Below are 24,898 nucleotides of genomic sequence, written 5' to 3' on the forward strand. Positions count from 1 at the left end.
CAGCTATAGGCTTTTGAGGAAGATGAGCAGGGTGCTCTAAGCACCGTCACTGAATTTTGTAGCGTGACCCTCTGGTCTCAGCAGTGTATCAGCAGTGAGGGCTCACTTAGCATCGGCTGGAGGTGGGCTCCAGGCTGAGACCTCCGGCTGCCCTCTGCACAGCCGTGGACCTTACTTCCAGCCTCTGGCTCTCCACGTGTCTCCCCTCCCTCGCCAGTCTGTAGTAATTTGTTAGCGATGCCATAACAAAGTACTGCAGGTGGGTGGCTTAAACACAGACGTTTATTGTGGTTAGATGTCCAAGATCAAGGTGACGGTGGGCGAGGGCTTTGAGCGAAGGATCTGTCCCAAGTCTCTCCTCGGCTTGTAGATGACCATCTTCTCCCTGTGTCTTTTCACACTGTCTTTCCTCCACGTGTGCTTCTGAATCCAGATTCTCCGCCAGTCATATGGGCGCGGGACCCACCCTAGCAACTCGTCTCAACTAGTTACATTTGCAGTGACCCTGTTTCCAAGTAAGGTGACATTCTGAGATATGGGGGGTTAGCTCTTTAACATAGGACTTCAACGCAATTCAACCCATACACAGTCTATGAAAAGAAACCATCCAAAACAGATAAGTCAAAGTGGGCAGGACTTCTAGGAGATGGGATTTAGATGCACTTAAGTCGTCAGCCTGGGCTCCCTGAGGGGTTAGAGTAGAGTAAGGACTGGGAGGTAGGAGGGAGTTGGCCTGGCGTGTGTCTAGGTGGGGGGCAGCCGAGCGTCCAGGCAGAGGGGTCTGCGCCAGCCAAGGTGGATTCGAGGCACGTCAGGAGGCCTCTGTGGCCGGGCAGAGCGAGCAAGGGAGGTTGTCGTAGGAGACGAGGTCAGAGAGGTGATGGGAGATGGGCCGTGGTGGTCCTCGTTGGGTGTGGCTTTACCTGGGTGCATTAGAGAAGGGATTTGCTTGAGAAGTCTCGCTCTGGCTACAGGCCTAAGAATAAACTGTAGAGGGGTGAGGGCAAAAGCAGGGGACCAGTTCAGAGGCCACTGCGGCATTTCAGAGGAGGGTGTCCATGGCTTGGGCCAGCATGGCAGCAGCAGAGGTGCTCCTCTGGTTGGACCTTTCTTCCTCAGAACTGTGTCTCACCCTGAGTCATTGAACCCAAATCGTCTGGCTGATACGCTTCCTTATAAATGTCTCATTCTGGCCCTTGGCCAAGTCTTTAGATTAGTTACTATGACTGACTTCAGTTCCACTTACCTTCTCATGATTGCTGGAAAGCAGTCTGTCCCTCCCCATATCGAATGTTTTATTATTGATATTTTCGACATCCATGGGAGTGTTTTTCTTGTGATATTGCAGGAGGATTTATGGGAGCCCCTTTGCACACCTAACCTGAAGCTAAGGCATTTGTGAGCTTCTGTAGTAACCCAATGGCCCCATAATCATTTCTTAAAAACTCAAAGACATTCTCACATACAACTTTCCTATAGCCACCTGTGAAGTCTTTAGCGCCTACACTATAAGACAAGAATATTTACACTCTGTGGTTGGAGGGGCTCTCAGTCTCCCACTTGGGTGGGTTGAAAATGAAACCATCTATTAGTCTGAAGCAAACAGAAGAGGCATCTTGTTTCCTGTCGTCCGGTGGCTGCCACACAGTGTATACTTTTTTTCTTTGGACCCTGGAGCACCAGCGTGTAGAATCTTAATAACACATGTGATTAACCGTACTATTGAAAATGGAAAATCCCACATGTATTAGTTTGCTAGGGCTGCCATGACGAGGACCACAGACTGTGGAGCTTAAACACAGTTCTGGAGGCTGGAAGTCCAAGATCAAAGCGTGGGCAACGTTGGTTCCTTCCGAGGCCGTGAGGGAAGGATCGGCTCCAGGCGTCTCTCTTTGGCTCGTAAATGACCGTCTTCTCCACGTGTCTCTATGTGTGAGGCTGGGAGAACCTATTTGTAAGATACTATTATTCTTATTATTTTAAATTAATTGATTTTTTTATTGAAGTATAGCTGATTTACAATGTTGTGTTAGTTTCAGGTGTACAGCAAAGTGATTCAGTTATACATATATATCAATACATTCTGTTTCAAACTCTTTTCCCATATAGGTTATTACAAGATACTGAGTAGAGTTCCCTGTGCTATGCAGTAGGTTCTTGCTGTTTATCTATTTTATATATAGTCGTGTTTATGTGTTAATCCCAAATTGCTAATTTATCCCTCTCCCCCAACTTTCCCCTTTGGTAACCATAAGTTTGTTTTCTAAGTCTGTGAGTCTGTTGCTGGTTTGTAAATAAGTTCATTTGTATCTTTTTTTTTTTAGATTCTACATTAAAAAAAAGATACTATTAAATATAGGATCAATTTTGTGGAAAACCGTTTATTGAGAAGGTATTAGTTGAATGAACTCCCATGAGCTTGACAAAGGCTGTGCATTTCTGCCCAAGTTTGGAGACCTGACAGCACCAGCACAGAGTGGTGCTGCCACTAGAATCAATAGGGGCCCATCTCGGGTATCCTTTGCCCATCTCTCCCCAGCAGTTCCAGCGTCTTGGTCAGCTCCCCGCTCTAGACGTTAGCCTGCCCTTCAGACCTACCTCCCTTCAAAAGACCCAATCTCCACGCAGCCAGTGTCTAGAATTCTCCAGGCGGGATCCCACTGTTCCCATCGATCACGCTGATTTTCGTCATACCGCGACTCCTGAATTCAGAAAAATCTGCTGCCATGTGCCCTGCGGTTTGTCATCTGGGCTGACCTCAGCGTCCCTGGGACACCCTCCTCTGCTGAATGTAGGTCTAAAGTGGGGATGACTTTGCTCAGAATGTACCTGCACCAGTTTCAGGGCATTTGCAAATGAAATGAGCTTGCCTGTGCTCAGAAATCACAGATTGGTGGAGGTGATGACATTCAAAACCAGTTCTTAGAGTGGAAGAAATTGGCAGCCATCAGTAAATTGGCAACCTAGCTCCGATACTTTGCAACCCCTGCATAGGAGCTTTTCCTGACACCCCCCAAGACCCCAGAAAACCTGACCTTCCCCTTTTGCAGCTCACAGGTTAACTAAGTGACCACTTCCCTTCTCGTACCTGTGACTTTTGTTTTGAAGGGGGGCTCCCGTCTAGCAGCATTGAGGAGTTGAGGGCAAGAGCCTTGTCTTCATGCTCTAAGTTTCTGACTTACAAGGTGCCCTATAGATAAGGGGAGAGTTAATGCGTTCGTGAAGGAATGGATGAGTGCACAGCTCTAGATCAGATGCCCTCACTGCTTTTCCTTTCCTTGTTGACTTCTGTCACTCTGTGCAGCCCTTAGACCTCACAAATTTTGCCCAAGGTGCCTGCCTGGTTTGTCGCACTCAGTGTTTCTTCCTCTGAATCCCTTCTCACATTGTTGCTTGGAACAACGTTGCCATTAATTTTGTCTTAATTATTGACACATGAGCCAGTCTTTGTGCGTGCCTGGGAAAGCCTATTTATGAGATACTATCGTTATTATTTTTTAAATTAATTTACTTTTAAAATTGAAGTATAGTTGATTTACAGTGTGTTCGTTTCAGGTGTACAGCATTTCGCTGATCAAAATGCCATTACTTTTCCAGAACAAACCCCCGTTTCTTTCCTGTTGCTCTCCTGCTCAGAAATGGTATGGCTTCCCATTGGCTGTGGGCTGAAGCTCAGAACTCCTTAGCCTGGCATTCAATACTGACGATGGATAGTCCTTTATATTCCTTTAAAAATTATTTGAGTTGTAAATATCCCAGACACTTTGAAAAATATGACAGATACTCATTTAACTACCATGGAGATTAAACAAATACTAGCATTTCCCCCACTTATTTTCCTAAATAAAGAAATAAACAAACATCACAGATGCAGGTAGACCTCCTGTTCCTGTCCCTGCCCCCATCACTCCCCTTTTTACCTTTATCTCTCACAATTCACCCTTGTGAACCTCTGGCCAGTTGGATTCCTCTTCCTGAAATTTCCCTCTCCCTCCTTTACCTTTGAGGCCCAGTTCACTTTCCACCTCTTCCAGGGAGCTTTCCCGTCGATCCCCTAGTTTTCTAAATCGCTACAGAAGTTATTGTCCTATTGCTCACTTGGGGACTGTATGCCGCCTGTGACAGTTCTAATGTAGCAGTTTGATTCTAGTATTGGGTTTCTATTCCCCTTATCGTAACTTTTCCATCTAGCTTATGTTATAGATGATCACGTATACTTCTCCTTTAGAGAACAACGCTGGGAATAAAGTCTGAGTGTTAGTTTCATTCATTCATTTGTTCATTCGTTCACTCTGCAGATGTTGACTGAGCGCCCATCTATAAGCTCCAGGAATTATTTTAAGCGCTGAGGATACAGGAGCGGACACAAGGGGATGTGGGCAGTTGCCGCGATTGTGGAGCTCTTATTCCAAAGGGGGAAGAGAGAAATTCCAAGAGTAAATAAATATGTTAAGATGCATAGTGCTAAGGAGAAAAAAAGAAGCAGGAGAAAACATATTGGTTGAATTGCACAGTGAACCCAAATAGATAATCCTGGATTACCTGCCTGTGAAACAGTACCCTGTGTAGACCATCCTTCTTGGAAGGTAGTTGTAGGAATGGAATTTAATCCTTTGCTGCCAGGAGCACGTCTGGGTTGTTCATTCTGTCAGGTAGAAGTGCACTATAGAAACGATAACAGATTTTAATACCAGCCTAAGTAGAGAATAATTAGGGAGGGAAAAATCTGCTTCTTAGTAACCTATTAATTACAGTCAAATGGAACCAATTTGGCATTGTCTTTGCTACTGTACTTCTTCAGCCATTAGGCTGATGCAAGGTTCACTGTTTCTCAGTGTTCCTACATGTGGTGGGACTGAACTGTTACCAAGAAGACCAATGTCCTCTTTCTAATTCTTCTAGCCTCCAGGAAAGGATAAAATCCCTCAACTTGTCACTTAAGGAGATCACTGCTAAGGTAAGTACCTTTCCATGCCCACTTTCTAAAGGAGTCTCTGCAGTTTCCTTTTGACTTAATTTCATGTCACAGAACACCTGCGCTCTGGACAAAATAACAGACTTGGCAAAGCCATTCTACAGGCCCGAGCGATGAGCCAGCCAAGAGAGCCAGGGCCGAGGGCTGCTCCCGTGGTGGAGGGCCTGACTGCGGGCCCTGGGGACTGACGGCTTTGGCCTTTGAACTGAGCAGTTAATTACATTTCCCTCGGAAGGGCAGGGTTCAGGTTTCTCACAAACAGACTGGAAGTGGTATAGTAGATGATTATCTTTTGTTTTTCAAAGTTAAATGGACTTCAAAATCATTTTGCCTATTTTATCTGCTATCTGTACTTCATTTCAGACCTTGGTTTGTGTAGTGATAGAGGCCTCCTTCGTTATTCCCTGGGAGAATAACGTCGTCAATTCACTTAAATAGTCTGTGTCTGGTTAGTTAGGAAAACCACAGTTTGCAAAACAAAACCCTTCCTTGCAGAGATACTTAGACCCCACCCGACTTATTGCCAAACTGTGAAGTAGGGTCAATTACCCTGTGACTTATTAGTAGAGGTGAGGCTGAGAGCTAGGTCTTAATCATTAATGATTTGTGTTAGGTTTGGGAACCAGGGCGGTTATAAGATAGTTGAAATGTGAAAAGAACAGGTTTCTGAGCAGAGAGCAAAGCAGACAAGAGTCTGCTGGCCTGGAAGGAAGCTTTTCTTGTTCTCGGTTCCCCGGGGAACGAGCAGGAAGACCTTCTGGGGTCTTGGAAACCCTGGCTGAGCCGAGATGGGGGATGTGTTGTTGGCAAAAATGTGCACAGCGGCTCTGGTCCTTTTCCCAGTGTTTGTGTCTAATTTGTTTCTGAAAAAAACATTAAATGATTTTGCTGAAAATCACACAGCAGCAGTTTGATGGGCAGTTCTGCCCTGCACGGAAGGAGAGCTTCCTGTGAGGACTGTCTTGCCGGTTAGTTGGACGGCATTGGGCCCTGGAACCGCGGAATGCTTGAAGCCCGCCCTGCCTTCCTGGAGAACCAGAGAACCGCCCAGGGGTGCTTACCCAGAGAGGAAGGGCAGGACGAGACTCAAGGCCGTGCGGGGACCTGAATCCGCAGGCAGAACTCGGGAAAGGGCTTTATCTCAGACTCCCAGACTGAGCGCGGCTGAGACCTTGCCCCCTGCCCAGCTGCAGGTCAAGGACGACTGGCTTGGTTCACCAGTTTTGTTTAAACTTTTTTTTTCTTAAGTTTATTTTATTTTTGGCTGTGTTGGGTCTTCATTGCTGCGTGCGGGCTTTCTCTAGTTGCAGCGAGCGGGGGCTACTCTTCGTTGCGGCACGCGGGCTTCTCATTGCGGTGGCTTCTCTTGTTGCGGAGCACGGGCTCTAGGCGCGTGGGCTTCAGTAGTTGTGGCACGCAGGCTCAGTAGTTGTGGCTCGTGGGCTTAGTTGCTCCGCGGCATGTGGTATCTTCCCGGACCAGGGCTCGAACCCGTGTCCCCTGCGTCGGCAGGCGGATTCTTAACCACTGCGCCACCAGGGAAGCCCCACCAGTTTTATTATACGAGGCAGGAGGGGATGCTGGAGAGCAGGCCTGAATTTCTGCCTTATAAGTGACGGTGATGTCGCCCACTGGCATTCGTGCCCTAGCTGCCACTGTGACCTCGAGGTGGAGCCAGTGGGGAGGTGAGGCAAGACCAAAGCTTCTGGGATGGGGGCGGTGGTGGCGGTGTCCTCCTGAATTTCCTACTGTAAACTGTGCCATTTATCAGGTGTGTCCTAATTTCTGTGTAGTATTCATATGTGGAAGGACTCTTGGGTTTGGGTTTACTGAGCATCAGACCCTACTGTGTGTGTGTAACACAAATGAGTCTCTATCCCAGCAGTGAGGGTGCAGGTGTGCATAATATGTAACACAGATGGTGTTTATCTGTGTGTACTTTCTATGACATTTTATATTGTGTACACACACCCGCAGGCATATGCACACGACCTTGGGATTTGTTGATCGTCTCCAGCTACTGTGGCTCAGATGCCAGAAGTGGTTTGTTTCGTTTGCACCCTTTCTCTAATACGTTTACAAAAACTTACAATTCCCTTGCTTTTCCATAAAATTAAGGAATGCATGCCTAAGATTTTAAAGTGTAAACTTAAAAGCTCCACTTCATAATGAGTTCCTCAGGGTCCAATTTAATTTGGAATTAGAAAGGAGATGCAGATTTTCTGGGGCACACGTGCGCGCGCGCATGTGTATATATAGGTGGGTGTGTACACGTGCACATACATGAATGCGTGTGTGTATGGGGGGGGACATATGTTAGTCTACAGAGAATTAGAACAAAACCGCCCAGTCACACGCAACAACTCTCTCTCCCCTCTGGACTGGTGACCTTGAGGTAAAAGTCGCAGTTTGGCCCAGTTTTCTTTCTTCAGTGACTTGACAGAGTAATCTGATATTCTTTCAAATCCTTCCTCAAAGAGAGCTGCACCTGCCTTCCACTCATTACATTTTTTCAACTCTTACGGGTTCCCCAAACCAAAGGTAATTGGGGATAAATGAGATGGAAGAAAGCATTGGAAATAAATGGGGTATCCGGAGGTTGGTAGATATTAGATTACATCCAGCCGTGCCTGAAAGAATGTGCATTGCAATTTAATAAGAAGATTTAGAGGTGGTTTCATATGAATAGTGACAGATTGCTCAACAAAAGAGAAACGGACCCAGTTATGATGAAGAGAGACTGCGAGCTAAAACCAGCAATACTGGATGGACTTGGATGAGGCACAATTGTGGCTGGTGTTACGGAGTTGACAGAAATGTCCTGGGACTTCTGGTGACAGGCTTAGACCAACGGGAGGGGCCGTGCCCGTCCCTGGCCTTGAGCCCGTGAGACTTGGTGCCGGGGAGGGTGTCCTGACACACCCTGACAAACCTCAGGACTGTTGAGAGGCGGTCTCCAGATGAATGGCCTCGGGTGATGGTTGCCCAGCTCTCCTGGTACGAGCTTTGGGGTAGAGGCCTCCACGCCGTCTCCTTCACCCAGCAAGTAAGTTTTATAAAGAGATGTGGGAAATTACAGCCGCTTAATGGAAAAGAACATGTTGAAGGCCATGGGGGAAATGGTGTCACACTTTAGGCGGGGGGGGGGGGGGGGTGAGGTCTGCGTTGCTTCTAGAAACAATCTCCGTTTCAGTCTGCGGTACACAAAGCGTTTCAAGTTGATGGTATCTAGCAAGATCTGGAAACTTCTGGGGAGATGACGTTTTACATTTTCTCTGGGCTCTGTGAACCCAACTGGGTTAATTTTAGTGTCGGAATGGAATTTAAGGTTGTTAGCAAGAAAAGAGGGATGCTTCTAGGTAACGTCCTTTGGGGGCTCCCCCCAAATGTCTCCACATATGTGTTCATTGTTACTCAACTGTGCTCTGTGCTTCTGCTGCACTGGAGGTTTTTTTAGGTAGCTCATTAACCTGAGTACAGATAGCAATTGAATATGAGGTTTCTGCTTTAAATAAAAGAAAAAAATTGTGATAGTTTAGCTTCGAACAGATACAAAATGGCCTAAAAAGAAACCGAGAAAAAGAAACTGAGATTTAAGATTTTTGGTTTTTTTTTTTAAAAACAAGAAACATGTAGGAAGTGAAATGATAAAACCTGCAAACCTCCTTGAGATCTACTTGTCTCTTTTTGCAAATCTGACATCCCAGCAAGTAGCTGCCCTCGAGTATTATCAGACAACGTCGACTGGGAACGCTCTGCTCTTGATTGTAACATCTGTGTACCATTTTTGCCTGCCTACTACGTGCTAGACACAGATCAAAATCCCTGCTCCCATAGCACGTATCCTACCCAGAAAGGCAATAAAAAAACAAGGGAAGACAGACAGTGTGTCAGCTGGAGAGAGCGCTGTGGATGAACATCCCGCAGGGGACAGGTGGAAGGGGAGGGAGGGCCGAGGGCTTGCTGTTTTTTTGTGGGTAGCCGGCAAGGCCCTTCTTCCCAGGGCAGAGCCCTGAGGGCTGTGAGTGAACTGGGTCACCAGGGCCAAGCTGAGCTACTCAGAAGGAAGGAGTAAGAACGCAGAGGCCCTGGGAGGGAGCAGGCAGAGGGCTTGAGTTCTTTTAGTTTGTGGTTGTGCTCTGTTGTGTGAGGGCCTCTCAGTTTTGTGTTCAGGTGTGTGAGAGCTGTAGGATCTATGCTGGGAATATGCCAGTGCCTGCTTTATTTAGCCCTTCCTCCCTCCCTTCCCTTCTTCCATCCTTCCTTCCTTCCTTTATGCATTGCTTGCTTTTTAAGAACTCTCCTGCGGTTACTCTTTTTTTAATATAAATTTATTTATTTATTTATGTATGGCTGTGTTGGGTCTTCGTTGCTGCGGGTAGGCTTTCTCTCGTTGTGGCGAGCGGGGGCTACTCTTCGTTGTGGTGCGCGGGCTTCTCATTGCGGTGGCTTCTCTTGTTGTGGAGCACGGGCTCTAGGCGCACGGGCTTCAGTAGTTGTGGCATGTGGGCTCAGTAGTTGTGGCTTGTGGGCTTCGTTGCTCCATGGCATGTGGGATCTTCCCGGACCAGGGCTCGAACCCGTGTCCCCTGCATTGGCAGGCAGATTCTTAACCACTGTGCCACCAGGGAGGTCCCCAGTTACTCTTTATCACCCCCTTTATTACTCATAAACTCAGGAATCTGTCTGGCGCTCTGTTGCCCTCTGACTTTTACGTAAATACATGATGACTCATGGCTGTCTCTCTCCCTCTAGGTGTGTATGAGCGAAAGACTCTGCAGTGCCCTGAGGAAGAAAGTTAACGATATTGAAACCCAACTGCCGGCGTTGCTGGAAGCCAAAGCGCTTGCCATCTCAGGTACCTGGGGGCAGAGGGACCATGGGAGGCAGTTGGAGCGAGTGATGACAACCGCCGCATCCGTATCTTGTCTTGGATTAACATTCTCCCTGTAACTGATGTCATACTCAACAGCTCAAAGCCTTTCTGGGGAGTTTCACTACAACCCATGGGATAGATGGGCAGCGTGCTTTCCCTATAAGGGAGGGATGAGACTCCTAAAAATACACATGCACACGTCATATAAAATAGTTACTCGTGTAGGTGCCGTAGTCTGGGCTTGCAGTTCCTGTTGCTTTAAGAGTTTAGACACTAGATACTCTGGATGCCATACAATTCTAGCCGATGTTTCTACAGCTTCATGTGTATCTGGAGAAGCTCAGTGAGAGTTATCGGGTGCGATCAGCCCCTTCCTCTGCGGAAGGAGTGGTAAGAGGAGATAAACTGAGGTACTCAGCGTAACAATCTAGTCATAGATTGTAGATTCTTGGAGGGTACTTAGTGGATTATTCTCCTTCCCTAAGCCGGTAGTTACTAAGGGATATCTTTTCCCGTTAATCGGTCGGCTGAAGACACAAGCCTCTGAAAATAGGATCTCACTCCATCACCTGAACAGTGTTTTTGAACATTCCTCTGCATCGGTTATTTTATTTTATTTTCACGTCAGCTCTATCAAGTAGGAGGGAGAGATCCTGCAATGCTGAGGAACAGAGGGGGAGATTGAGGCCCTGGGATGTGTCCTCTGGGGAAGTTCACTCCATCAGCTAAATGGTGATAGGTTGGAGGCTAGAGTCCAGGTGTGAGAGATGGATTCTTAACCCAGTTACGTAATGACAGCCTCCAAGGATTCTGAGCTGTATAGGTTGAATGAATCCACAGCTCATCAGCTTCGGAAGAAGCATAAAAATTTAATGAAAAGGTATAATAATTACATGTGTGGGTTTTAAGTGGCATTTTAAGAAGGAATACAATAATCGGCAGCTTCTGCTTTTCAGATCATTAAACAACGAATGTCGGCAGCTAACGAGCAGTTTGGTGCCCGGCGTAGTCACGCGTGTTATTTACAACCCGCAGAACACGCGCATGTGAATGTGGGACTTGGCTGTTAACAGCTTCACGTGCCACGTACTTGAAATTACAGCCCCACTTGCTAAGAGGGAAAAAGAAGACTGAATGCAGCCTTGCTTCTGAGTTAGGGTTTTTGCCTTTCTTAATCAATGTATCTTTCCCGGGAATACAGGTGGATGTGTCTGTGTTAAGCCCAAGAGCGGAGATGCATCATTGGAGCAGAAGGGGAACCCGCTCTCACATGTGCATGATTTCCTGTTAGGATCCCAGGGAAAATTCTTAGCATGGTATCTTGCATACGGGGCCTGGGTTTTCTGTGTAGCTCTTAGATCAGCTGAGAAATTGGTGAGGCCTAATCGGATGAGGGAGTTAACTGGGGTGGGAACTCACCTCCCGACCCCCCTATTTCCTGGTCACTCTTGAGCCCCTTGGAGAACAGGACTTTCAGTCAACGGGCTGCTGCATGGGTTGGGCTAGCGGCAGGCTGATCATCGTTAACTTCCACACATAATGCGATTTCTGTTTCCTCTCGAGCTATGCTCCACAGCAGGGAAGGCCCGAGGAGGGAGAAGGTGCCTCCCTTAGGGTGCTGGTGGTGCCGATGTTTTGGACCCTCACTCCACTAGACAAAAGCCACGACCACAAACCTCTCCAAGTGAGGCCTATTTTGGGTTCTCTGTGTAGATGCTGGGACAATGCTGTTGAGATTCTCAGAAGCCCTATTGAATGGAGAGGATCTAATGGGATACCCTTAGGTTCTTAGAGGGCCTTTCATCTGTCTGAAAGTTTCTAGATCTCCCATCCTGGATTTGATCTATGGACTGAGGTCTTTTCTTCATTTGAGAATCATCTGCTCTCTGCAGAGACGGGGAATAAGAAACAGTTTTGTTTCAAAACTTTATTTTTATTTTAAATATGAAGTCCTGGCTCCTTTGTATTTAAATGTATGTGCTCTAACTCATCTCCCTTTTCTTGCACCTGATCACAGGCAGCGACCAGAAGCCACTTCTGTATCCTGCCTGGAAATCTCTTTGGCCGTGTGGTTAACTTCACTAGGAATTGTTTTCTATATTGCCTCGCTGATAATGTTACCAGACTTTCTGTCACTATCTTATAGGGGTCCCTTTTTCTCTGGCTTCCAGTAATACTTTTCTTACTTTCCTTTCAGGCTTCACTGAGGCCTGCCACCTGGTCCCAAAGTCAGCGCCTCAGGCTGTAGGATTTGTAGCAGCCGTGTTCTCCTTTCAGTTGCCAACATCTGTCCTCGTTAGTGATTGCTGCGTAATGAACTACTTCAAGACTTAGTGGCTTAAAACGTCACCAATCACTTATTTTGCTCGTGAACCTGCTCTTTGGGCAGGGGGTGGGAGGGTCAGCTAGGGGGTGGCAGCTGGGGCTGGAGGGTCCCCTTCCAGGACTCCTGGGACTAGCAGGTTGGTCTGTCTGTCTGGCTGTTGGTTCTTCCACGTTGGTTCTACCACGTGTGTTGGTAACCTCGCTATCGCCAGCTTGGCTTCATCACAACGTGGCTGCCGGGTTCTAACAGTGAGTGTCCCAAGAGATACGACATGGAAGTTTCTTATTTCTTAAGGCCTGGACTCAGAAACTGGCATGCGTCTCTATTAACAGGTGATGAATTACCCCAAAACTTCGTAGCTTGAACAACAACCATTTATCATATCCCACGGTTTCTGAGGGTTAGGAATCTAGAAGCAGCTTAGCTGGGTGATCCTAGCTCAGGATCTCTCACGAGGTTGCTGTCCAGATAACGGGGTGGGACTGAAGTTCTCTGAAGGCTTGATGGGGCCTGAAAGATCTGCTTCCAAGCTCATTCACTTGGCTGTCGGCACACGGTCTTGGTTCGTTGCCACGTGGGCCACGCCGTAGGGCGCTCATGACGCGGTCACTGATTTCCCCCAGAGCAAGTGATCTGAGAGTGAAAGCAAACAGGACAGAAGACACAGTGCCTGTTGGACCTTAGTTTCCAAACTCGCACAGTCATCTCTGCTTTAGCGACTAGAAGGGAATTGCTAAGTCCAGCCCACACTCAAGGGGAGGGGAGACAGGTGCCACCCCAAGGGAGGAGCATTGAAGAATCTGATGGGCACATTTTAAAACCACCACAGCAGCCATTTTATTTTATTGCTGGAGCAGTCCTGGGGCCCTGGTTCAAGAGGAAGGGACACAGGGGACAGCTGTCAGCGGGAGGGGTGCAGAGAGTTTGGGGGCCATGTTTTACAGTGTGCCACAGTGACTTAAGAGCCCGTAGGAGCCCGTGAACTAAAGATGTGGACAGGTTTTCAGCCACAGGTAATGGCGTCAGGCACCTGAGTGCCAGGCCTGGCTGTAGGCACTGAGGGTGCAGCAGTGGACAGGACAAGAACCCTTCCTTTGTAAGAATTATGCAGTAGCGTGGAGCGAGATATGCCTGGACTGGATGTGGTGGAAAAACATGGCTGTGTTTGGAGTGGGAGGAGCTGTTGAGATTGACTCCGGTGTAGGGTCAGTACTGTGGTAGGAATAAACTAGTCATCATTGGTTAGGACCTGGCTGTCCAGGGCTCTGTACAGCAGGCTAAGGGTAGACGTATCTAGGAGCAACGATAATTTATTTTTAAGCAAGGCAAGGACATGATCAAAGCCAGACTTTAGGAAGCCCGGTCTGCAGTGGGGTACACGGTGGGATAGAGGTGGGAATGTCTGGGGCTGGAACTCACTGACTTAACTAAGATGCTATCATTGAAAAAGGGAGAAAAGAAGCCTAGTGTATGAAATCTTATACAGATGCTTAGAAGAGCTATGGTGGCATTAATATAGCCCATTGAATGTGGTTTCATATACATTAAGAAAACCTAGAAAGCTTATCATGTCTTTTTAAGTGTAGGTCACATGAGATAAGAACAGAGACCACGGTAATACATCAAACGCAACAATCATCTAGATTTTATTTCACGATATACAGTGGATTCTCCACGGAACTCAGCCTACTTCTTCGCTGCCGCTCCTGTGGCTTTCAAAAACTCCAAGGAACCTAGATTTCTTCCCGGTCTTCATTCACCTACACAACTCTTGACTAAACTGTATCTTATTCCTCTCTTTTCTTTCCCTTCTCTGTTTCTGCCTTAACTCGTGTGATGTCTGGCAGAGAATAGCTTGGTTGAAAGCACACACCCGTCTTTCATCCCTGTGGACAGGTAGGTACTGTTGTCAAGTCCATCCTGGAGAAGGTCATCCCCCCATGTCTGTGCGTAGTGGCTTAGAATGGGGAGCTGACCGGGGCTGACGGATCTCTTGCTTCTTGAGAGCAGAGGCCACCCTGCGTAGCAGATAGAAGCTTTGGCTTCGGAATCTGAGAGGTCTGTGTTCAAGCCCAGCTTAATCGGCACTTGGCTGGGTGCCCTTGGGCCAATTATTTCATCTTTTAAAATCTTGCTTCTTCATCTAGAAAAGGAGGATAACAGTCACACTCTTACCTTAGCGTGCTGTAAGAATTAGATGAGGGGGTGAATTAGACTAATACGGCGCACCAGTACACCGATACCTGGAGAATAAATGTGTGTGAGCTCCGTGTGCAGAGGCAATAGATGCTTAACTAGCGTCCAAGTGGGAGGAGGTTTCGTCAGGAGGTGACTGGCTCGTGTACCTGCAGCGGAAGGGCTTGTGGCGGCACCTACGTCCCTTCTTGCAAAGTGGCTTCGGCCCCAAAGGCCTGCACAGCCTCCTGCCCACTGAACTAGGTGGGGCCGCTCGTTGATGGCCAGCCTTCAGTTTGTCCCTTTGGTTTCCAGCACTGAGTTCAGAAGCCCAGAGCCCTGCTCGTCCCCTCCCCAGGCCAGGAAATTAACCTTAGCCCTGGAGGCCTGGTCAATGTCACGGCTGGATCCCAAGCTCCTGGGCTCGGGGCATCTCCCTGAGGCCCGGAGCAGGTCTGGTCTGACTGCCCACTCCAGGCCCCGTGCCCCCGGGCCTCACTGAGGCTTTTCTGGGTGGAGCGCGAGAGGCCATTCTCCGCAAGAGGCAGCCTCAGGCCCACCTTGCCGACTGGCGGGCTGGACAGCACGTGAGAGCAAAGATCTCAGGAGGGTGCTTCACCAAAGGGAACCCGCCCAGACCAGGGCTCCATGAGGCTGTGCTGCCCAAACTGCCCGCTTCACGTGAAACTCGACTGCGTTGGCCTCTCCCTAGGCTGGGCAGAGGCTGCGGGGAGAGCGAGGGGGTGGTCTCGGTGCCCCAAGGAGGGTGCGATGGGTGTGCCTGCCTCAGGCTCTGTGGTCAGGATGTCAATGGCCTGTCTCCTTTTCTAGAACCGGGCCGGGCCTTGCCCAGCCTTTGACCTCTGGTGATGAACACTCCTGTCTTGAGCTTAGCTCCGTTCCCTCTCTGCCTGCCGTTCCTTCCTTTCACAGCTGTGGCCTCCTTACCCTTCTTCTGTTCCCAGAAACAGAAGATGTTTCAGTGGCGGGAACCCGCGTCCGTGTCTCCACGACAGGCATCCTTCCCGGCTGTCCCCGGCCTTCCGTCTTGGGCTCCGGGTCCTGTAACTGGGCTCTGCTTCCGTCATGCTCTGTAACCTGACTGGTGTCCCATGGTCATCTTGCACGGGGCCGGCTGTGCTCTGACCGTTTCCCTGCCCCCAGCATCAAGGCCCAGCTCTCTGATGCCCGGGCTCTGAAGCTTTGCTTATATTGACATCCTGCGTGAGTTTCCGGCTCCATCCTTTCCCTGTTGAAGCAGCCCCCTTATTGTTCTGGTCCACGTGTTGAGTCACCTTTGCTGTTATTTTTTCCTGGGCTTTGCCTAATGTCTGGCACTCAGGAGACAGTCGATGAGAGTAATTGTTTGAAAAAATGGAACCCTCATTTGTTGATTTCTGATCCCCAGAATCTGTTGTCTCCACACCTCAGGATCTCCCCTCAGTTTGTGGTGTATTTTCCTTCTCATCTGCCTCCGATTGTCTGTTTCCAAAGAACAAACAGTTCAAATAATCATTTATTCTTTTTTTTTTTTTGCAGTATGGATAGGCTGAGAATTTTCCCAATCTTCATGTTCTGGTTCCATTTTACTTAACTATTCCTTCTTCAATTCATGGCTCTTCTTTCACACTTTACTATAAGCAGTCAGGAGGACGCACACACCTTCAACCTTTTTTTTAAAAAGAAGATGTTGGGGGTAGGGGTTTAGTAATTTATTTATTTATTTTTGCTGTGTTGGGTCTTCGTTTCTCTGCGAGGGCTTTCTCTAGTTGTGGCAAGCGGGGGCCACTCTTCATCGCGGTGCGCGGGCCTCTCACCATCGCGGCCTCTCTTGTTGCGGAGCACAGGCTCCAGACGCGCAGGCTCAGTAGTTGTGGCTCACGGACCTAGTTGCTCCGCGGCATGTGGGATCCTCCCAGACCAGGGCTCGAACCTGTGTCCCCTGCATTGGCAGGCAGATTCTCAACCACTGTGCCACCAGGGAAGCCCTCATTTATTCTTAAATAGCATATCCAGATATCTCTGGTACTCCAAGCCATTTGTTTTCTAAAGATGGTTCTATCTGATTTGACTTTTCCTTTATAGAGAATAAAAATTCTCTCTACTTAAAATGCATTAGTTAGAGACAAATGTGTCCAAATGGCAGCCTGAAATCTTTCTCTCTTTTTTTCTTTTTTGGCTGTGCCCTGCAGCATGCAGGATCTTAGTTCCCTGACCAGGGTTGGAACCCGTGCCCCCTGTAATGGAAGCCTGGAGTCCTAACCACTGGACCACTAGGGAATTACCTGAATTCTTCTTTTTCTTAGTTTATGATTTGGAGGGAAATAGGAACATTCTTAGAAATAACACTAGATTTTCTAGATAAGTGCAAAATGTTTCCTTCTCTCTAAAAAAGTTCATGGTTTAGATCAATGGCTGGGGGAGCTGATAGGCTCGGTAAAGATTTTTCAAAGATGATGTTTATCCAGGGTGGAAATAGAGACCCACCACGTGAGAAGAAGGAAAGGGTATTGTTCAGAGCTTACCAGAGCAAGGCAGGCAGCCACCAGCGCTTGTGTTTCAGCAGAGACTCTAAGGCAGGCAGAGGAGAGGGAAAGCTTCGTGGTGGAACAAAGGAAGGTTCCACGTGTGATTGGAGGCTGTTGGCCTGGAGAAGCTGGGGGTGGGTTAACTAGAGCATCCAATGTGACTGGTAAGGGGAGCATATTTGACTTACTCTGGTTGGTCCTAAGCTGGAAGCAGGGACAAAAATTAGGGAAGCTGTCATTAATCAAGTCCTGGCCATTTGGGGCGAATTGTTACAGAAGTTATTGTTCAGCTTCCTGGATTGTGACTAGAGATGGCATCTGACGTCCTACAAGCTGGCCTCCTGGGCTGGTCACTGTACACAGGGGTGGGTTTCCCGGGCAGGCTGCTGCAGGCTGGGCTTCTGTTCTAGTTATGATCTGACCATCGTCTGTTTGTATATTTTGTCTCTCGCCGGGCACCGCGCTTTCTCAAGCTATTTGAAGCAGTCTGTGTTTCATGTAAAGTCCCGTGTTCCGGCGTTCTCTTCCCCTTGTCTTCTCTATCAAATGTGACCATTTCTAAAATGTTTGATGTGCAAAACCGGGGCTCTGCTCACACAAAATGCTTTTCGGTATCTCAGGAAATCATGGTAACTGGAAGAAAGAAACAAAACGAGTGGAAAATGGCAAATTCCAGCCAAAGGAGCTTCCATGCAGAAGGGGTTCGGGGAGCAGTTGGTTGGTGATCGTGGCCTTGACATCGCTGAGCGTGAGGCTTGGAAGGCAGAGGGTGTGGTCCTGCCCAACCAGCGGGTGTGGACTTGAGCTTGGAATTCCTCGAAAGATCTGGTGTCATGCCAGAGAAGAGGCGTAGCACTCTATGATTTGGGGGTTTGATGATGTTCAACACTGGCTTTATTTCTTTTTCCCTCGAAAAGTAGTATAGCTCAAATTCGGGTAGGTAGAAGAGGATAACTTTAGGAGGATCGTCACAGATGGAACTGTCTGTGGCCCAGCGAGTACCGTGCGTGGGCACGTCCCCCGGTGAAGGTAATAGTGAGGCCCGTGGACTGACTGGGTGAGACAGCCCGTCTGAGCACAGGATTTAACCTCAGCCATCTCTGTTCTCCCTCCCTTTACGGATGATTCGTGGCCGTGTTTTGACCAAGTCCCTTACTGAGCTGTATTTGATGGAATAAGCACCTAACATGAGATTGGAAGAACCAGGTTCAAGTTCAGTAATCTCATGTGTGATCGTAGAACTCCGAAACATTGTGACCTTACGAAGGTCACTCTCTGGGTCTCAGTTTCTTCAACTGGAAGCCAAGGGCAGTCATTACAAGACCTCCTTCCTGGATTGCTGGGAAGACTAAACGAGAATTCACAACAAGAGCCCTGTCATCTATAAAATGAGACTCAGATAATGATTTCAAAAAATAACCCCCAGATAGCATGAAGTAGAGGAGGGTAACGATTTAAAATTCAGAGACCCTGAGGATGTACTTAGAAACAGCAGGTTGAGTAAAATCAGTTTCAGCTTTGGCAGGCACCCAGAGGGTTTTAATTGTGTTACTTGTAGCATAAAATATTTTGACAGGTGCTCTAGAAAACCTCCATGAGGGCCCAAGTGCGGTTCGCTTGCCGCAGAGCAGGCAGGCATATGCGCCGCTCGATGCAAAGGCGGATGTGCATCCGTACACAGATTCCCCCTTGGCTTTAGGGAAGGCCCATCGGGGTGATGGAGATTGGGGTCCCCGGGTCACTGATGGGACTTCCTACAGGGATCAGCGTTTCCTTTTCTCCGTTTTCATCACGGAGCTCTGGTCAGTTGCAGCAGTCGGGGAGGGCTGCGTCAGGCAAGATTCGCCCCATGGGCTTGGATCTGAGGCCAAAATGCTTATGAAATATTAACCGAGGACAGCGTAGCGTTTTGTCGTGGCATGACTTTTGATATTATCTGTCTCTCCGGGAATTCACACTCATTCTGTGTATGGGAAACGTGCACAGCACGCTGCATTTTCCCAAGCCACACCCCTTCGGATCAAGGACCCTAAGGAGTGATCTCTCTCATGTTTCATGAAGGCTCTGGCCTCTAGAGCCGGTGATGAGTCGCAGGAGGGCCTGAGGATGTATTTCCAGGAAACCTTCCATGCTGGGACTCACTCCGTCTCTGGAGCGTCTTCCTGTTTGTTTTGGGAGGTCTTTTCTCTCTGAATTGTTCTCAAGAGGAAGTTGCACACTTGGCATCTCCTGCCTGCTGTCTCTGGGGCAGTCTCGGTGCTCACCCCACCATGTTGCTAACCCTCTGGCTTGAAAAGATGGCCCAGCAGAAAGGTGGGAGCTCCCTCAGCCCAGGCCGAGAAGGGAACTTGAAGGCCCCGCGGGTGCTCACGCAGTTCTGTCCAGAGGCCGTCACACTTCTGGGGCTGCGGGCTCCTCCCGCGGTCTCCCCACGGCGTGGCAGGTCCCTTGGCTTCTCTGTGGCCCTTCATAGGGGGCTCCACTCGCAACGGCCCCCACCGGTCATTGTTCACGTAGGAATCGCGGATCCAGAAACGTTTCCGTTGTGTTTCCATTTACAGCTCAAAGTTTGTGGCATCCAGTCTGCTCTCCTTATCAGGACTTCGTTTCTCCTAAATGGGTCCAAACCCATCGCCTTGGCATTTGGAGCCCTCTTGTCAACGTCTTGGCCCGTCTTTGGTCACGTGCCTCTCTTCTGCTAGCGCCACCCCCGCAAGACAATGCCCTTTGCTTAACAAGGTTCCCGTTTCGCCTTTTGGGAACCTTATGTTCTTTGCTGGTGAACCTGCCTCTGTCTCCCCTTCTGGAATGATCACTCTTCTCTGAGCCCTCCTAGAGCATATTTGCCTTTTTTTTTTTTTTACTGTACATCTTATCCCCTTTATTCAATGTAACTTCCTGGAGAGCAGGGCCAGTGCCTTGTCCCTTTCCGTATGTGCCCACATAGTGAGAGGCAATAAATAGTCTCAAAAGATATTTATGCAATCATGGAATCTGAAACTATGGATTTCAGTAACAGAAATGGCATGGGCTGGGTGTGCAGAATGCCCTTAAAGTGGGACAAAATTGTGTAACCTTTCCCACACTGATACCGTATTGAAATCTGCCTATGAAATAATAAGAATAAAGAAATAAACAGCACAGTTTAATACTTAAGAGGAGGGATTTTGGAGCTATGTTTGAGTTGGAAAGTTGCCCTGCCTTTTATTGCTATGGAAGCTTCAGCAAGATATGTAATTCTCTAGATTTCAGTTTTCTCCACCGTAGAGATAACAATGTGTATTTTAGTGACCATAAAATGAGCCATTATTTTATATACTACTAAGAAGGAAACATTGCTGTCAATTAAACAATGATACAGTGCTTTCTGTGGCTTAGAGTTTTTATTTTATACTTACTGAAATAGCTCTTTTAGATGTAGTTAAGCTTTTGAAAAAATCACATATCAGTCTTTTAAAAAGGAAAATGAATGGATTAAGGTTTCCCTAAGATGTTTCATACTTAGTCTGGCCTAAAACACAGTTTGACTCAAGTCAAGCCTCCTGTTTCTCCACACAGTATCATCCTCTGCATCAGTGAGGCGACTGGTGATGCAACTTTTTTTCTTTTTCTCCAAGAACGAACTACTGTTTTCTGTAGGATTTTCTGCCAAGCTGCTAACACCATTCTTCAAGTTTTAAATGCTGGTGCTTTCCTAATCTTACAAATCCATCTCAACAGAAGGTAACAGGACTCAAAGTGTCCTTAAATGGTTTGTACGTTGAAACAGCAGGGGGATATAGATGCTCAGTCAGGCCACCAAGAATGACAATCACGTAATAGCAACTTCATCCAGACCACCTCCTAGATAATAGTAATTGTAAGACACATCCATTTCAGAGATGTTAAAATGTAAAAAAAGTGCATCTTGGAATAGATAACATAGAGTGTATTATCACCAAGGGTTGTGGTGAGATTTGAAGGAGAGAAAGGTAGTAGCTGTTATCATGATTATGGGTATAATAAACTCTTAGGAAATATAATGGAGCCCTCTAATAACAATAACTGTTGTTTATGGAGTGCTTATTAACGGGATATGTTTATTAATTATGGTATCATTTTCATACTTAAATATTCCCTAATATAGGTTTCCTTTTTTATTGAGGTATGATTTACATTCAGTGAAATGCACAGATGTTAAGGGTACAGTTCCATGAATTTTGACACCTGTTACCATCACCCCAGAAACATCACGCTTGTACCCGTTCCCAGTCATCATTCCCCTTTGCCCAGATGGCCTCTGTTCTGACGTCTTCTACCATGGATTAGTTTTGCCTGTTCCAGAAGTTAATATCAACGGAATCCCGTCGTATGCCTTCTTTTGTGTCTTTTTCTTGAGATACTCCCACGTCACTGCGTGTATGTAGAGTTTGTGCCTTTTCCTTGCTGGGTAGTTCCGCCGTACCACTGTTTCTACCTTCTCCTCTAGATGGACATTTAGGTTGTTTCCAGTTTGGGACAATGAGTAAAGCAACTGTGAACATTTGAGTCAAGTTATTTGTTGACTGCATGTTTCATTTTTATTAGGGAACTGTTGACCGAAACTGCCTGTCTCGGCCAGGCACGATAATAATACTGTGAGTTGTCTCACAGTACGAGTTCCCGATAAGGGACTGCCGTTGAAAACTGACCAGAAGAATTCGGGAGGGGCCAAAAGGAGGGAGGAGACACCAGCCCATATGTCCCGCCAACCTCCCAGAACCCTTTGTGCCGGTATCCATCTTGGCTGAGAGATGCGCGCGTCACGAGGAAGGACCCCGAGTCAGACCAGATGTGGGCCAATAAAGATGATGGACCAGAGGCAACCCGGAAACTAACCCCATCACCGTAAAGCCCGAGACTGCGAGCCACGTGGCAGAGCAGTCCTCCTGGGTTCCCTTGCGCCGCTGCTCTGCGCCCGGGCGCCCCTTCCCAATAAAGTCTCCTGCTTTGTCAGCACGTGTGTCTTCTCGGACAATTCATTTCTGAGTGTTAGACAAAAGGCCACTCTCGGGCACTGGAAGGGGTTCCTCTTCCTGCAACAATTTCTCTTGGGTAAATACCTAGCAGTGGAATTGTTGAATCAAAGGATAGGTGTATGTTAACTTTATGAGAAATTGACAGAACCTGTCTCAAAGTGCTTGTACATTTCATGCTCCCGTCACACGGGAGAGTTCTGGTAACTCCTCGTGCTTGTCAACCAGGCAGTTTCAGTCCAGTTAATCTGAGCCACTTGAATGGTTTTGTAGTGGAATCCCTACGGCTTTAATGTGCATTTTTCTGGCGACTAATGATCATCAACATTTTTCATACGCTTTTCGGCCCCAGTTATATATCTTTGTAATGTGCCTGTGGTGTCATTTGCCTACTTTTCCATAGGGTTATTTGTGTTTTAACTGTTGAGTTGCAGGACTCAAGTCCTTCATCAGATGTATGCATTGTAAATATTTTCTCCCAGTCTGTGGCTTGCCTATCCATTTTCTTAATGGTATTTTTTGAGGAGTAGATGTTTATAATTTTGATGAAGCCCATTTATTCATTTTTTCTCTTGTAATTAGTATATTCTGTGTCTTATCTAAAGTTTTTCTGACTCCAAAGTTAGAAAGATATTCTCCTATATGTTCTTCTAGAAGCTTTATAGTTTTCACTTCTACGTTTAGGTCTGTGATCCATCTCTAATTAAATTCTGTGTATGATTTGAGGCATGTATCAAGGTTAATGTTTCCCCCATATAGGTAGCTAGTTGTTCCCGTACCATCTGTTGAAAGTCTTTTGTTTTCCTCATTGACTCGCTTGGGCACTTTGGTTGAAAATTACTTAACTGTGTGAGGGTGGGTCTACTTCTGAACTGTCTGTTCTCTTCCATTGATCTGTTTGTCTGTTTGTACACCAGTGCCATTCTGTCTGCATTCACTGTAGCTTCAGTGTTAGTTTGAAATCAAGTAGCAAATGTCCTCTAACTCTGTTCTACCTTTTAAGGATTGTTTTGCTTTAGCTAGGCCTTTGCATTTTCTTTTACCATTTTAGAATAAGCTTGTCAGTTTCTACAAAAGACCCACATGAGGTTTTGATTAGAATTGTATTGAATCAATAGGTCATTTTGAGGAAAATGAAAACCTTAACAGTATTCAGTTTTCCAATGTATGTGTATACAGTATATCTTTCTAATTATTTAAGTCTCCTTTAGTTTCTCTCAGAAGTTTTAAAATGGTTTTCTGTGTAGAGGTGTTGCACATATTTCTTTAAATTTACCCCTAAGTATTTTGAGTTTTAAAATATCTTATACATGATATTAAAAAATATTCACCTTCCAATTATTTGCTGCTGATACTTAGAAATACAGTTGATTTCTGTATATTGACCTTGATTCTTGCAACCCTGCTAATAAATTCAATGCTCAGAGCTTTATAGAATTTCACATTTATTCTTGTAGCCACCTGTAATGCACAATCATATTTTATAAGAAGTTTGTCCTGAAATCCCATATGCTGATTTCTTTGCTCAAGGTCATGCAGTTTGTGTAACCGGGATTTGAACTGGGGATTTGAATTTAGGTCTAGTTTGACTCCGAGGCCCGGTCCCTTTCCACCCTACTGGAATCTTTCACCTCTTTGACATTGGGATGTTTGTATGGAATGATGCCATGTGGCTGCCCTGGGTTTCACTGTGATATTTTTGTGTCATCATGTTTCAGAAGGACGTGAATTAGCCAATGCAACCCCCTAAAACAGAATATAATAAGTTGCTAAAGGGACTGGTGGTTTTTTCAGCTTAAGGAGGACAGTCAGTGTGTTTCCAGATTCCTCCACAGAAGACTGTGAATGCAGTTGGATGTAGCTGCAAAGTTCATCCCCCTTTCCCCACACCGTTAGTGCACGCTCACGGCACCTTCCACAGGTAGGGATGCGGCAACGCTTGTTTTCCCTCCTTTTCCGCAGGAAACCATTTCTGTACAGCCAAGGAGCTCACGGAGGAGATTAGATCATTAACGTCCGAGAGGGAAGGGCTGGAGGGACTTCTCCACAAACTGTTGGTGCTGAGTTCCAGGAACGTCCAGAAATTGGCAAGTGTTAAAGAAGATTATAGCAGCCTCAGGAGAGAACTGGATCAGGGGAGAACTGCCTATGGTGAGTGGTCACACGGGTGTCTCGTGTCTGTGTGCTATTTATTGTACTGCTTCATGTGAGCGTCACTGGGAAGGGTGTCCTGGAAACACACAGCGCTTTTCCTGGAGGACAGTTTTGGCAGGAGCCTCGGCCAATGCGGCAGAATTTCTTGTCAGCTTTTGTTTGGCTATCGCATGAGATGCCTTTTCATTTTCTGTCTTTCCCCCCTCCTCTACCCTGGACTTGCTAATGGCCTTGTGATCGTTCAGAGCCATCTCCCCCTTGGCACAGTTCTTGAGAATTTTCTCTGTTTGACAATTATCTCCCTTTTGTTCCTTGCCTCGGCCTTCTGGTTTGCACGGTCGCAGATGAAAGCAGGCTGGCTCTGGGAAAACTGAGAAAAGACCAGGAAGTGCCTCTTCTCTGTGTGGGCTTTTCCGAGAGCTGCTTTCCCCAGGAAGAATGATGCCGAAGATACCGGTGCTGTCTTGGCCAAAGTGTCTGTTTGTTGGGGGAGTTAAAGTATTCGTGTGGTCTTTTCCTGTCCCATTGTTAACTGTAGAGGAGGTCACCTTGAGGCTTCACTCTGAGGAATACTTTCAGAAGATGTTGGGTCAGTCCAAATTGATAAAGCCAAACCTATTTCTTAAAAAAAAACCCCCAAAACACACACACAGTGAAGAATTTCTGATGATTCAATTTCTAATATACAGAATGAAATCATAGGAAGAAAATTTAGATTTAAAGTATGTTAGATGCTGGAACCTGTTTCTTCATCAGTAAAATGGGAAGAGTATTTTCCATCTCATAGGCTGGTTAAGTGGTACAAATTAAGTGAGGTAATTTATCAAGATCCTGAGATTGTGTGTGTGTGTGTGCATGCGCACACACCCT

General features: G+C 47.0%; 1 protein-coding gene across 2 annotated transcripts in view; it reads left to right on the plus strand.

The window, feature by feature from the left end:
* Positions 1 to 24,898, plus strand: part of DISC1 (DISC1 scaffold protein) — a 349,812-nt gene that overhangs the window by 132,347 nt on the left and 192,567 nt on the right. For both annotated transcript variants that reach the window (XM_060126363.1, XM_060126362.1), the window contains exons 7-9: positions 4,903 to 4,957; positions 9,731 to 9,833; positions 23,837 to 24,025. In XM_060126363.1, coding sequence (XP_059982346.1) covers positions 4,903 to 4,957; positions 9,731 to 9,833; positions 23,837 to 24,025 — 347 coding nt within the window. The remainder of the gene's footprint in view (positions 1 to 4,902; positions 4,958 to 9,730; positions 9,834 to 23,836; positions 24,026 to 24,898) is intronic.

The sequence above is a fragment of the Lagenorhynchus albirostris genome, chromosome 16 (genome assembly GCF_949774975.1).
Source record: "Lagenorhynchus albirostris chromosome 16, mLagAlb1.1, whole genome shotgun sequence".
NCBI lineage: Eukaryota > Metazoa > Chordata > Mammalia > Artiodactyla > Delphinidae > Lagenorhynchus > Lagenorhynchus albirostris.